Consider the following 15537-nt stretch of genomic DNA (forward strand, 5'->3'; position numbering starts at 1 on the left):
ATGCTCGCTAAATCCGGAAGCCAGCCGCACCAATGTGTCGAAGGAAAGACCCGACACCTGGCGACCATATCACTGTGCATTGCTGTCGGTCCCAGCTTTAATGCACCTGTACTGACCTCGCATCCTGGATGATAACGGAGTGAACAGGCTGTGGCTTGGGTGGTTGATGTCCTTGATCATCTTTTTGGCTTTCCTGTGACATCGGGTGCTGTAGATGTCCTGGAGGGCAGGTAGTTTGCCCCCGGTGATGCGTTGGGCAGACCGCACCACCCTCTGGAGAGCCCTGCGGTTGAGGGCGGTGCAGTTGCCGTACCAGGCGGTGATACAGATCGACAGGATTCTCTCAATTGTGCATCTGTAAAAGTTTGTGAGGGTTTTAGGGTCCAAGCCAAATTTCTTCAGCCTCCTGAGGTTGAAGAGGCGCTGTTGCGCCTTCACCCCACTGTCTGAGTGGGTGGACCATTTCAGATCGTCAGTGATGTGTAGGCAGAGGAACTTGAAGCTTTCCACCTTCTCCATTGTGTTCCCATCGATGTTAATAGGGGCGTACTCCCTCTGCTGTTTCCTGAAATCCAAGATCAGCTCCTTTGTTTCGTTGACGTTGAGTGAGATATTATTTTCCTGTTACCACTCTCCCAGGGCCCTCACCTCCTCCCTATAGGCTGTCTCGTCAATGTTGGTAATCAGGCCTACTACTGTTGTGTCTTCTGCAAACTTGATGATTGAGTTGGAGGTGTGCGTGGCCACGCAGACATGGGTGAACAACGAGGTAGAGGTGTAGTTTCCTACCTTCACCACCTGGGGGGGCGGCCCATCAGGAAGTGCAGGACCCAATTGCACAGGGAGGGTTTCAGACCCAGGGCCCCAAGCTTAATGATGAGCTTGGAAGGTACTGTGGTGTAGAATGCTGAGCTATAGTCAATGAACCTCATTCTTACATAGGTCTTCCTCTTGTCCAGATGGGATAGGGCAGTGTTCAGTGCGATAGAGATTGCATCGTCTGTGTATCTATTGGGGCGGAGAAAAATTGAAGTGGGTCTAGGGTGTCAGGTAAGGTGGAGGTGACATGATCCTTAACTAGCCTCTCAAAGCACTTTATGATGACAGAAGTGAGTGCTACGGGCGATAGTCATTTAGTTCAGTTACCTTTGGTTTCTTTGGTACAGGAACAATGGTGGACATCTTGAAGCAAGTGGGGACAGCAGACTGGGATAGGGAGAGATTGAATATCCTGGTCAGGCCCTGGATGGGAGACCAGATGCTGCTGGAAGTGGTGTTGGAGGGCCAGTAGGAGGCACTCTTTCCTCTGGTCTAAAAAATATCCCAATGCCCCAGGGCAGTGATTGGGGACACTGCCCTGGGTAGGGTGCCGTCTTTCGGATGGGACGTTAAATGGGTGTCCTGACTCTCTGAGGTCATTAAAGATCCCATGGCACTTATCGTAAGAGTAGGGGTGTTAACCCCGGTGTCCTGGCTAAATTCCCAATCTGGCCCTCAAACCATCATGGTCACCTAATAATCCCCACTTTACAATTGGCTCATTCATCCCCCTCCTCTCCCCTGTAACTATTCCCCAGGTCGTTGTTGCAAATGAGAACGTGTTCTCAGTCAACTTACCTGGTAAAATAACGGTAAAATAAATAAATAAATAAAATAAAAATATGTCCGTAAACACTCCAGCCAGCTGGTCTGCGCATGCTCTGAGGACGTGGCTAGGGATACCGTCTGGGCAGGCAGCCTTGCGAACCTTTTAAAGATCTGGCCATTTTTTTTCCATTTTCACCTAAAATGACATACCCAAATTTTGTGGAAATGTGAAATGAATGTAGGAGAATATAACACATTTGATCTGGTGAAAGATAATACAAAGAAGAAAAACATGCGTCTTTGAAATGCAAGAGAAATGCCATTATATCACTTTGGAGTCTAGCCGCAATTTAGATTCTGGCCACTAGATGGCATCAGTGAATGTACAAAGTTTTAGACTAATTCAATGAACCATTGTATTTCTGCTCAAAATGTTGAATCAAGACTGCCCAAATGTACCTAATTGGTTTACTAATACATTTTCAAGTTCATAACTGTGCACTCTCCTCAAACAATTGCATGGTATTCTTTAACTGTAAAAGCTACTGTAATTGGACAGTGCAGTTCGATTAACAAGAATTGATGCTTTCTGCCCATATCAGATATGTCTATGTCCTGGGAAATGATCTTGTTACTTGAGTTTAGTTTGAGTTTATTTTTTAAAGGGACCGTGCATGTTAATCAACATTTCAGTAAAAGTGTCAGTTTTTAGCCAGCCGGCTAATTTTCAACCGCAGTCCCTGGGCAGGTTATTAAAAACAATTACAATACAGACACTCAATTTGCAGTGAGCACACGCAGAGCATTGGACAAGCAAGACATAGCATCAGACAGAGGAACATAGCACAAAAAGCAACAGGACAAAATCCATAAAAGCAACAAAGTGTTTTCACTGCTCACAAGCTACAGACAACAGACAACATGGAAACCGGCAATACAAGCTATGGATTATTTCACAAATCTGATTGACCTTTAGCCATGTCTTCATGTTTTTTGTGAAAGTGTGATATGTGGTGCAGTTATGTGTGTCTGATGGCAGTGTATTCCAGACATGGGAAGCTCTCACAGAAAAAGTGGATTTACTAAAGGTGCTTTTCCTTAAGGGAACTAACTATACAGTCACCTCTCATAGCAGACCTTGTGGATCTACTGCCATATGTTTAGGTTTTCTATTTAACAGAAGTACTGAGTGGAGGGGGGGAGCCAGGCCATTTAGGATCTTGAATACAAGACATGCGTCGGTGTATTGCGAAATATTTTCCCAACTCAGGAGCTCATGCTTTCTGAGGATGTAACAGTGATGATGGCTATCAAGCACTTTGAGAGCCTGTTTGTAGACAGACTGAATGGGTTTTAATTAATGTTGTACAGCAAGCTTGGGCCCAACTAGGCAAGCAGTATGTTAAGTGGGGGAGTATCATAGATTTGAAATACAGTTTTGCTACCTCTGTAGTCAAACACTTTCGTATAAATTGGAAATTAGCTAGGTTGAATTTGGATATTTGAATTACCTTTTTCGCCTGCTTTTTAAAAGAGAGGTTGGAATCAAGTATGATGCCAAGGTACTTAAAATCAGATACCACCTGGAGCTTCTCCCCTGACACATAGACATCTGGCTCAGTAACATCTGTTGTCCTCTCTGTGAAGAACATGCAGACAGGTTTTTTCACATTGAGATGCAAACACAAGTCACTGAGCCACTTTGTAACCTGGACCATTACAGTAGTGAGTTCTTGTGCAGCTTGTTGTTTGCTCTTTGCATGCACATATATCACTGTATCATCTGCATACATTTGAACTTCAGACCCAGTACAGACAGAAGGCAGTATTGACCCGTACCCTTGGGGCACGCCCACATCATAGCTAAGAGTGGGCGACAGCTCATTGCTCACTCTGACACACTGAGTTCTGCTTTCAAGGTATGATTTCATCCATCTCAAGACATCGGGGAAAAAGTTGACTTGGACAATTTTGTGATGAGAACCTCATGGTTAAGAGTATCAAAAGTCATCCTTAGGTCCAGAAACACAGCCCCAACAACTCCCCCTTTGTCCATCTTGGACTTCACATTTTCCAGAAGAAAGCAGTTGGCCATTTCTGTGGTGTTTCGCTTTGAAGCCAAACTGCATGGAGTGGAATGTGAAGGGGCTGTTGTTGAGGTGGGCAATCAGTTGTTCTGCTACACACTTTTCAACAACCTTTGACACCACAGGTAGTATAATAAAGGGCCTGTAGTTACTCACGTCAGCAGGGTCGCCTGATTTAAAGATGGCCATTATTATGGCCGACTACCATACCCTTGGAAACACCCCCAGACCAATAGATGTGTTGGTGACCTTAGTAATGGGGCCAATGAGTGACTCTTTGGAGTTTTTAAGAATGGTAGAGTCCAGCCCAAACACAGCTTTGGCTTTAGAGTTCTTTAGTGAGCTAATCACCTTGTTCACCTTTGACTCAGAAACCTCTCTCATGATGAAGACAGGTTGAGTGTCATTTACTAGCACTGAGCCCAAGAAACCAGTGGAGGGGTTCTGTGTCAGTACCCTGACAGAGTCAATAAAGTAGGAATTGAAGGATATTGCTATTTCGACTGCATCCTGTGTTAGATTGTTATTCACCATGATTTCACTTTTTGCAGTGTTACTATGTCTTTCCCTGTTAACTTTTTTAGATTCTCCCAGATCAATTTATAATTCCCCTTTGCTTCACCAATTATGTCAATAAAAAAGCTTGCCTTGGCCTGTCTGATTTCCTTCATCACCTTATTTCTCAACATGGTAAACCTACGTCTGTCATACTCTAATTTGGATTTTAGGGCTGACTCTCAGCTTCCACATCTGTATAGGACAAGAGATCATTCCAGTTAATTCCCTTAATTGCATTTTCAAGTTAATTTAATTCACTCTTAGGTATTCTTAGCTGATCCGGCTTTCTAACAGTAGAGAGGTTAAACCTGCTCTTAGACAGCTTTCTGGCTATAAGTGTCAGATTATGATCAGATAGCCCAGTAACCATATTGAATGATTTAGTCACTCTCTCTGGTTTATTACTGAACACCAAATCAATCTGTGTTTTAGAGCAACAAGTCACCCTGGTTGGCCCTTTAACTAGCTGTGTAAGGTCAAAGGTATTAGTGATCCGTTTGGGGGGTTTCCTACCAGACTTGTCTTCATTATTAATGTTAAAATCTCCCATTAAGATGACCTCTTTCCCAAAATCCCATTCCCTAAGCATGTTATTAAACTGATCAAAAAACACACTTTTGGTGGAAGGTGGTCTATACATTCCAATGAGGGTAAAAGACATTTGGGGAGACAGTGTAACGTTCAGGCCAATACGTTCTAGTTCATTATCACACGACCACTCAATTTGTTTACATCGGATATGATCTTTGATGTAAATCGTCACACCCCCTCCTCTTCCTTCAGTCCTGTCTCTCCTGAAAACATTATAGCCAGGCACAATCAAAGCAGCATATGGAGAGTTTTTATGGAGCCATGTCTCTGAAAGGCAAAGGAAGTCAAGGTTGGAGTCTGTGAGAAGATGTTGAATTTGATCACTTTTTGGATTGACACTGCGAATGTTCAAGTGCCCCATAGTAGTCCATTGGGATTAGCTCGTGGATACCAGATGACTCGAGAGTGATTGACACATTGAAAAAAGTACAATTTTTGGTGTTTTCTGACGGCTGGGTTTAGGACGTTTTGTTTTGATTAGGGACAGTTTGGTAGTGCAATTAACTATCCCTCCCGCTTGCACTGAAGGCAGGGAACTAAGTAAAACAGCTTGCATACCAGAAGCAGAGTCAGGGAACGCATATAGCAACTTGGGTATGTTTGAAGAGTCAAATTCCATCTTGGAGCCGGGTGACGCGAGAGAAACTATGGGACCATAGCACTCACCCAAATCCGCAGTGGCGACGATCAGTGGACGAGGCCATCCTCTGCTTTCCACTTCAGTGAGTATCGCTGGCTCGGTGATGTTGGGCCCAGGATTGAGTTGCACATCCCCGGAGAGCAGGAGGGTAGTGAACAGGTAGTTTAACAGTTTCCGATAAATGATGGACTTGTGTTTGTTACGCCTAAGCGGTTCAGTGGAATAGGGAGCGAGGTAGACTTGGCCATTATTCAGAACATTATGGTATGCTGTGTACTGTCCGCTCCCGTGGAACGGTGAACCAACGTGGTTGGTGTTGTTATTCTCCAGCAGTATATTGATTGTGTCATCCCAGCAAGGACGTACTGAGATAATCAGTAGAGTGGCTACATAACTGACAATCATGGCAATGTACTGGAGATAAAACACATCATTGAGCTTGAACTCTGCATGAGTTACTTAGCTGGGGTCGGCGTACACCTGATGTTTTAGATGAAATAACAGCATCTGTATGAGAAGCGGCAGCTGCCGCACCACCCTCCCTTCCGTCTGCCATTGCTGCAACATCATGCTAATCACATTAGCCTACTTTAGCTCAACCGTCCCACCGGGGACCCACCAATCCTGTAGAGGCTTTTTAACACACTTAAATGTCTTACTCACGTCGGCCACGAATAAGTAGAGCCCACAGTCCTTGGTAGCAGTTTGCGTCAGTGACACTGTTATCCTCAAAGCGGGCAAAGGAGGTGTTTAGCTTGTCCGGAAGCAAATGTCTTTCAACTGTTTGTGTGTGTGTGTGTATTGCAGGCCCTCAAGGTATTGTCTGGCCAGAAAGCCAGCAGCAGTAGCAGCGGCAGCAGCTTTAGAGAAAGAGATAGTCGTTTTGGAGACAGCTGGTACAGTGAGAAAGACGATCTATTCTCTATACTGAGAGGAGGAGGACACAGAAGAGGGGACTCTTTGGATAGCTTGGACTCCCTGGGTTCTAGACCACACAGCAAATCCTCTAACAAACTCTCAAAGGCAGCAGTAAGGGTATGGACATACACACACTTGAGTGTGTACTTGAGTGTGTTTTGGTTGTACTTTGTTATGCTTTGCTTTTGGCTCTTAGTAGTATATCTCTATATCTTAGTCTGAGATCTTGAGGAGTAGTGATTGTGTTAACGTGATGGTATTTGAAGAGCAGATGGTATTGTTTCCTGGGGACTATCTGAGATTATGTGTGAAATTCACACTGAGCATGTTGATTTTACTGATACCGGATCTTTGTTGACATTTGACAGTGTGTGGACTATTCTATCGGTTAAAAGTCTCTCAGCCGACACTAAAATTGGATATTTTCATAATACAATGTCTTAGTCTCACTGTAAATCAAATAATGTTTTGGGATACAAAAAGATGTAGCATCAGTCGAAGAGAGCAAACTACTTATAAAAAGAAACACATACCGCCCTCTAGTGGTTGATAAATATAACTATATTTTCTCTTGGAAACTTATCATACTCACTGTAAGGAGAAAAATATATTGCACAAACAGCTTTTTTTCTACTTCTATTTAATAATAGTTATTTCAATTAAGTCGAATAGGTTTTGTTTTGGTTGGTGGTGTTTAAGGCCCAGGAGAGCAGGTCAGTAATTAGAGAGAGAGACTTTCCAGCAGTTTGCAGAAAAGGATATCTTCCTTAATTGACCCCCCATAAATGTAACGAATATAAACCAGGAGCTGTGCCAGGCCTGCCATATCTGTTGACTCATCCAGCTGTAACGCATAGAATTCACTGGCTTGTATGCGAAGCAGTAATTGTTTCAAAACATCTCCTGCCATGTCACTGACGTGTCGTGAAACAGTGTTGTTTGATAAAGTTATTGTCTGTATAGTTTTTTGGGCGTTTTCCCCCAGCATTGTCCCAGCCATATCTGTGAAAGCAGGAAGAATTAAGTCCTCCACAAAATTATGGGGCTTACTTGTCCTAGCCACTCGGTAGCTCACCATATAAGACGATTCTAGCCCCTTCTTATTAATGGTATCTGTTGCTTTTAAACATGTCTTACTACTCGAAAGTCATCTTAATTCTCGCTCAAAAAAACTCCCTGTGGTTCATTTTTCAAATTGGTTGTGGCTGAGGAAAGGCACTACTTCCAATATAAGTGAACCCCAAATCAATGTTGTTCTCATCATTTTTGCACCACTTCGATGGTCCAACGACGCTGTCTGTTGTTCGGGGCTGTCCCTGGTAACGGGGCAGTAGCTCTTCGGCTGCATCAGATTTACAACTGTCAGTGCCCATGCTAGCTGGGCTAACAACAAATGTAGAATTACTGATGCAAGCATTGGATGTGGTCGTGGAAGCAGAACAACTTGTGTCGTCGACGGGTGCAGGTGTAGTACTGCTGGTAGTAGCGGTACTATCAGTAGAGCTGGTATGTGTCTCTATGGACGCAGGCCCTATTTTTTTAACCATTGATCAATTTTCGAGCAAACGGGATGAGCAGCAGCTACGTTTGGCTACATACGGACCGTTAGTGGATTTCCCGCGAGAGAGTAACGGTTAATGTGATTGGATGTTCATTATTTGACTAGGCTACCTGTATTTGACATTGTGGTGTTATTTTGCTGAACACTAGATGGTTTCATTTTATTTTTGGCAGTGAAACGAGGCTACTCAGGCGAGAAAAACATCTCACCCAAATGTATTGCCCCGTTGGAAAATATAAATTGACTGTTTGAAAATGTGAAGAAGTATATATTTTTAAACTGTATTATTTGGCGTACCCCCTACGGCATTGCACTTACCTCTGGGGCTACCTCAGTTTGAGACTACTTGTTCTATCTTAATATAACAGACAATCATATTATACACAACACTAAAAAGACCTCTACTCCCCCCCTTTCCTTTTCTCTACTTTTCTTCCTTACTGTACCTCTCAACTCTACCCTTTCCCTCTCCTCTCACTTCTCGTCCCCCGCCCCTCCTCCCACCTTCCCTTTCCAATCTCCACTCGGCTATTCTCTCGTTTACCTCTTATCTCCCCTCACGAGACTTCTCCCTCTTTCTACTTTTTCTCTCCTCTTACACTTCCCTCCCCTTTCAATTTCCCCTGACCTTCCCTTCCCCTTCCTCTTCAATTTCTCATCTCTTCCTTCTCTATATCTCCTCACTCCCTTAGGTTGTGGGAGTGACGCGGAGGTGGACTCAGTCTTCAGGATGGCGGCAGACAGTAACAAGGATTCGCTGCACTACCGCCGCTCGTTGGTCATCGCACCCAAAACGACCACACAGTTCAACCAGTTCCTGCCCACCAAGGACAAGCCGGCGGCCTACGTGCCAGCGCCGCTCCGCAAGAAGCGGGCCGAGCGCCACGAGGACAGCCGCCGAAGCTGGGCCAGCCCCATGTACACGGAGGAGGATGGCACCTTCACCAGGTAGCAGAGTCATACACACACCTGTAGCTTATACACCAGAAATCAGCTACCTCGAGTCGTTATCCACAGGTGCTGCTCTAGCAAATCCTTTCGGATATACGAAGGGCCTATAGAAGTGTAAAATGTTCATTCGGGTCTGTTCACTGGTCTGTCAATGGTTAAATCGTCCAGAAGGGTGGGGCTCAATTCCATTTTAATTCATTATAATTCAGGTGAATTGGTATCCTTCTGTCAAATGGTAATGGTATCGAGCCAAATCTTGCCACCCAGTTTCTTTGAACGTTATGAAACGCCATTGCAACACAAGCTATAGTAAGATAGCTCTATAAGCCAGCTTTGTTTCTTTCACACCGAATAAAACTATTGCTTTGCACTGGTGAATACTGTATAAGACATGGATCTGACTCTATGTGGTTTAAATCCACCGTATGCCATACCCTGATCCGTGCCCTGTCTTTACACACTCCTCTCCTATCATCTCCACTGTCTTTCTGTCTGTCTGCTGGTTGGTTCTCCCATGGTTGTGTATGGTTGTCCCATGGTTATGGTTGTGTGTGTGCACTGTACCATCATATGTTGCGACTAACCTCGGAACACTGACCTCTGTGAGACCAGGTCCGAATCCTCCAACAACAGATGCATATCCCAGGATTCCCTGCCCGCCGCCCAACTGCAGTGGGCGTACAATTACGAGAGTGGCAGTGACGATGATTCTGACACCGAGCGGCCGGACCCCGACCTCGTTCTGGACGACCTGGCCAGCCGGCGCTTCCACAGTCCCTCCCCTGCCCTGCCTACCAACTTCGCACTACCAATCGGCCCTGTGGAGGCCGGGAATGCCGTGGGATTAGGAGGAGGGGGAGGAGTGGTTTCAGTGGCGAAAGGAGGGACCTGGCCAACGGTCACAATGACCACAAACACGAACGCCCCACCGCCGCAGACAGTGACCTGCCTCAGGTCAGAAAGCCTGATGCCGTGGGATCTGACCAGAGCGAGAGAGAGAGAGAGCGCTTCTTCTGTTATGCCTGCCGGATGAACGAGTGTGGGAGAAAGAAAGAATGAGAGAACGAGAGAGCGCTTCAGTTTGCATGGTTTTCTAGAACCATGAGTGTAGCAGGCCACCTTGGTCTTAACTTGCCGGCTCTTCTAACTGATTGATTGAATAAGTTTGTTTTGTTTGTGTGTTTGTTTTGTTTTATTGTTTTGTTTAGTTTAGTTGTTTTTGCTCGTTCCTCTTGCAGTTGGATTTGCAGTGACTGAGTGAGTGACTTGCCATCCGAAATATCCAATTTCACATTGATTCGATTTCATTTAATTTACTTGATTTACTTTAATTTACTTGATTTACTTTAATTTAACTTTAATTTACTTGTGTTTTTTGTTTTGGTTCTGCCTTGTGCTCTCATTGGAGATTGTGTGCCGTTTACCCAAGGATGTTCCAACACCATACGCTCCTTGCTCTGCCTTTTGATTGCTTGTGTGCACTTCCTGATAAACCCTTTCCCCTCATAAGATTGGCTGGTCTCTCTTTCTCTCTCTCTCGAGTAGCAGCAGTGGGCCAATGACACCGATGTGCTCCCCCCAGCCTCAGATGGGCTCAGTGAGGGTGGACCACCACCGCCCTCTCCCCACTGATAGCCTCCTCCGACAGATGTACGACGATTCTGAAGACGAGGAAGATGATGTTGGGTATGCTGACCCCGTTCAGGACGACCTGTACGCTCGCAAAGTGGGTGCGTCGCCCAAGTCAACTGTCGACGTGTCATATGACAGGTTTCTGCCCAAGTTCTGGACGCCCGAGGAGGACACCCACGTGCAGAAGATCAAACTGGGGTCCCAGAGGAGACCCTGGTACAAGAAGATCCAGGGCTTCAGGTCTGTGGACATACTGACAGGGGGAAGGGGGACGATGCAAAGAGGGCCAATGTTAAAGACCGCACAAACACTCACAGCATCATACCCCATAACACAGATTTAACGTCATCATTTAAAGCACTTGCATTCCATCCAAATGTTCATACTGTACATTTCAAATACTATATAAAACATTAGTACATACAATACCAACATTTACAAACCACACACATTTCTTTACTCTTTCTTACATTCACTATTTCTAATGGCACTTTATCACTCTATCACCAGCTATTTTCATTATCTTTCTATCACAGTTTCCTGTTTCTATCTCTTTCTATCACAACATTTTCCAGTGATTCCCTATAGTCTGTTTAATGCATGTGATTCTAACATCATTCACAAAGCTTTCATTTGATTGATAAGTTGGGGCCGCACTGCTGTGGGGAACTATTCTACTCTACTTTTACACTACTTCACTGTATTGATTCCACCTGTCTGACTTATGCTTCTCCGTTTCTCTCTTTTCTTCTCACTTTGCCTTACAATCCCTTTCCCCACTATTTTCCCTCATCGATCCTTCTCTCTCTCCCTCTCCCCCCTCTCTCTCTCGTTCTGTCTCTCTTTCTTTTCTGCACCCACTCTTTTCTGGGGCCATAGCCGAAAGAAGTCTGGCGGCTCATCCTCTGACGACTCTGACTGCGATGTCAGTCACTGGCTCTCCTCAGCCCCTTCCGGCCCCTCCCCCTCCTCTCACCCCCATGCACCTGAAGGCTCCACCCACACCAGCCTCCCTGCTGCAGGTCAAAGGTCGATACAGCTGCTCGATTGACTGTGAAATCACAGGAGCACTGGTCTAGCGCATTGCCTTAAAAGGGCAGGAGTTCTGATTGGCTGCCCTCCCTCACGTACTAACAGCGATACTGTGCTAAAAAGCTAAGCTAGTAACTGTGCCCTAACATGCCTTGAAAAGCAGTTTTGAGAGTTATACCAGTTATACTGAGGTATAATCGCTTTGCTGTCTTGCTGTTTAGTCCAATTTGCATCAGTACATATGTTAAGATACTGTACTGTGTTTGCCAAGCACTTACGGTTTGAATAAGCTGATTCAGAATGCAAGGTCCTCAGTTTGATGCAGCCCTGTTTTGAATCAAACAGCCTTCCATTTTTTTTTACACCTCCTTTTCCTAGCTCTTTCTGCTTTCCTCCTATTCTACTTGCATGCAACTCATCAAACCTCTGTCCTGTCTCTCCTTCTCCTCTCTCTTCCACCCCCCCCCCCCTCCAGTCCTTACAACACTCAGCCACAACACACTGCCCTCTACCAGCCCCTCAAAAAGCAAGTCACCAACATCCCATACTTTGAGCGCTTCCCGGTGGTATTCCCTGTGATCGACCCCACCTCAGGCCCCCGGCTGTTCAAATGCGAGAAGCGTCCTCTTCTGGGGCGTGACAACCCCCTGGATCCTCCAGAACAGTTGGATGAGTCCCTGGCGAGCATCTTCCCTGACCTGGAGAATGACGACATGTTCGCCCGACGCACCCAGGCCTTCCACTCCAACCCGGAGCTGGCTGTGCTGAAAACCCGGGTGTGCGTAAACCACTTGTCCGGCCACCTCTACGCCTCGAACCCCCAGCTCAACATTGTCACCCAGCCGCAGACGCCGGGCAAGGATAACAAGACCGTCTTCCCCGACATCGAGCGGGACGACTTCATCTTCCGCAAGGTCAACCAACCCCAGGGTGGTCGGCGGCAGAGACCACTGTTGGGTGCGGCCGACAGCTACAACCCGATGACCATCCCTGAGCCCTGGGCACTGCCTGCCAAGCTCCAGGCGCGGCTGCTCTGCGCCCCCTCACCTTTGACCCAGGAAGTTGAAGCTGAGGGCGGGGAGAACCATGAGGAAAGAGGAGATCGTGATAGGCACCCTAAAACGGACGACATGTTGCTGAGGAAGTTTGGGGTGGTGCTCGGGGTGGGGGTGGGGGCAGTGCGTGTCCAAAGTCAGCGGTCATATCTCGGTATGTCGGCCAATCAGATGGGTCCGTCGCTGCCCACTTCCTGTAGCGAGGGTGACCTGCAGAAGATGGTGGCGATTCGGGAGGCGAGTCGGCTGAGGTACAAGAAGAGGATGATGATCGAGAGGTTAGCCTTTCTGAACAGTTAGGAACAAAAATGGCTGCTGAAAACAACGATCCCGCTACAGTGCCTGTTGCTCTCAGGGCAAATCTCATATGGCACCCCAAACCCTATATAGTGCACTGCTAGGTAGCTTAGCAGTTAGAGCGTTGGGCCAGTAACCGTTGCTGGTTCAAATACAAGGTGAATAATCGGTCGATGTGCCCCTGAGCAAAGTACTTAACTCGAATTTGCTCCAGGGGCGCTGTACTACTTTGACTGACCTGGAGCCACATAGGTCTACCCTATAAGGCTCTAGTCAAAAGTAGTGCACTATATAGGGAATAGGGTGCCATTTGAGACAGAGACCCAAATCTCCGGGTTGTGTATTGTTGTTTTCTTCTTTAACCCCCCCCCCCCCCCCCCACACACACACACCGGTGCTGTTCACTTCTAAGAACCCTTTTCTGTCTGTTATTGAAGTGCCCTAAATCGCATGTGGATATGCATTGATACGGAGTGGTGCTTATAGAAGGACCTCATAGAAGGAAATGTCAATGAACTATATTGAGCACTTCTCTACCAAAAACAAACATGTGCCTTTCACACTAACTGCAACAAATTGATAAAAGACAACTTTACCGTAAATGTATTTTTAACACATAAACCCAGTGGTGGAAATGTAGAAAAATAACCCACGGTTATGTTACCTCAGCTTTTGAGAAAGTGGTTTGATTGATTAGGTCAAACAAGTGACTTTTTTTTACGCAGGTTGTGGTGTTTTCTGAAACCATTCAAGCGATACGATTCTGAAGCTTTAAAACGCAACACCCTATTAAGTAAATGACCTTTCTGTACAACTTGTATAACTGCTGCTGACCTGTTTTTTAAGTGCTAATTCTAGACACCACCACATGAGTACTGTCGTCAATGCATTGACCAAAAATGTATACGTCCATCAGAATTAACACCACAAGACCCTATTCTGTTTTACATTTGTTTGTTTTTTTGTTTTTGTTTTTCTGCTCATGGATTGCCTTTGCCTGTGAATTTAAAAATACTTTGTTCCCATGCTTAATAAAAACAGACTGAAAACTGTTGTCATGGAATCAATCGGAGGTGGCTCACGAATGGCGAAGTATGACATCACCCTAGCACCTCTATTTGCCTTGGAATAACACAGTGCCTCTCAACATCAGAGAACTTCACACTGACTTGGAGGAGCAGTATGAGCACAGTGGTATGAAAAGGGATTTGAACATGAGTAAGATCTATATATAACTCAAGCTATTAACCCCACACTCACTCTCATGGACAGACGCACGTAACATAGGATGGTACCGTAACATCTGTCGAACAGACGGGGATGAGACGACTAACAAGGAACATTTGGCCCGTGCTTTGGCTGAGAGTTTCCGTTTAGGGGGGTGGAGACTTCGCTAGTCTTGTTAGTATCTTTTCTCATAAAATACACTATATTATCTCCCTCCTGAACCTAATCAAGCATCTTATGCAATTATGCAAGATTTTAGTTCCGGGTGTTCCGCGATGAATCCCCATACTTACCCCTAGACACTGCACCAAACCTGGGTTCTAAATACTATTTGAAATCATTTAAAATACTTTAGCTGTGGTCAGTTGAGCTTGCCTGGTGCAATGGATTCAATAGAGAATTCTGCATACCCCACCCACATGGCACTCCAGGCACTGGCAGTCAGGCTGAAGTAAACTCTGAAAGTATTTGAGACATTTCTAGTAGTATTTCAAGCCAGGTCTGCACAGCAGAGGTAGATGATGATCATAGAGCGTAAGTTTTTTTAATAAGGAAGACAGACATGAAAACCTAGACTGAAATTCCCCATCGTCGTGTGAGGGGAGGAAAGCTGGTACCTGCCAACCTTGGCAACGTGAAAACACATACACAGAAAACACATACATACACATACACATTAAGTCTTTCGTATGAGGCGACAGTACAGAATGTCACCTTTTATTTGAGGGTATTTTCATACCAATTACAAATGAAAGCACTTTCTGTAGCTAGTCCCCCCCCCATGTGAAGAAGTCCTAAGTATTTGGACTAAGTTCACTTAGTGTATTAATTTAAAGTATTCCTTGCACGCAATACCTATTAGGCATTACTTAATCCAAAACACAAAGTCATTGCGTGCAAGGAATATGGGACCAAACACTACACTTTTGACTGCTTTAATACACTATAAGTACAAATACTTGTGATTTATTCAAATGAAGGGACCAAATAAAAAAAAATTGCTTCCCTGTCCAAATACATATGGAGGTGAGTGTACATATGAAGCACACACACTTTCCCTCTCACAAACTCACAATCCCACTCACACTCTTTCTATTTCTCTGTGTGACACACTCGCAAAACAGGCCATTCACACATGGGTCTGAGGCGTCTGGATGTATTTCCCTCACACATGGAAAACTCCTGTAGAGTTTCCAGTGACGTCACCCTAGCTGTGGTCTCGAAGAGATGAAAGGAAGGTGTCACTCGAACTGTGATACACGCCCACCTTCAATAAAAAGGACAGTGAAACCCCAGGAGAACGAAGCTGAAGTGGAGTGGTACTTAACCATTATGTGTCCATCCATGCACTTTACCTTTTCCCCCTACTATATGAATCTTGAAGACAGAGGCTGGAGGTAG

At 45.4% G+C, this 15537-nt stretch overlaps 1 protein-coding gene across 1 annotated transcript in view; it reads left to right on the forward strand.

Annotated features, from left to right (window-relative positions):
* Positions 1 to 8634: 8634 nt before the first annotated feature.
* LOC129821427 (LIM domain only protein 7-like) overlaps positions 8635 to 15537 on the forward strand; it is a 59279-nt gene continuing 52376 nt past the window's right edge. The window contains exons 1-5 of the mRNA XM_055879067.1: positions 8635 to 8890; positions 9506 to 9847; positions 10439 to 10765; positions 11405 to 11554; positions 12033 to 12890. Of these exons, the coding sequence (XP_055735042.1) occupies positions 8673 to 8890; positions 9506 to 9847; positions 10439 to 10765; positions 11405 to 11554; positions 12033 to 12890 (1895 nt within the window). The 5' untranslated portion in view covers positions 8635 to 8672. The remainder of the gene's footprint in view (positions 8891 to 9505; positions 9848 to 10438; positions 10766 to 11404; positions 11555 to 12032; positions 12891 to 15537) is intronic.

Source organism: Salvelinus fontinalis, chromosome 23, assembly GCF_029448725.1.
Source record: "Salvelinus fontinalis isolate EN_2023a chromosome 23, ASM2944872v1, whole genome shotgun sequence".
NCBI lineage: Eukaryota > Metazoa > Chordata > Actinopteri > Salmoniformes > Salmonidae > Salvelinus > Salvelinus fontinalis.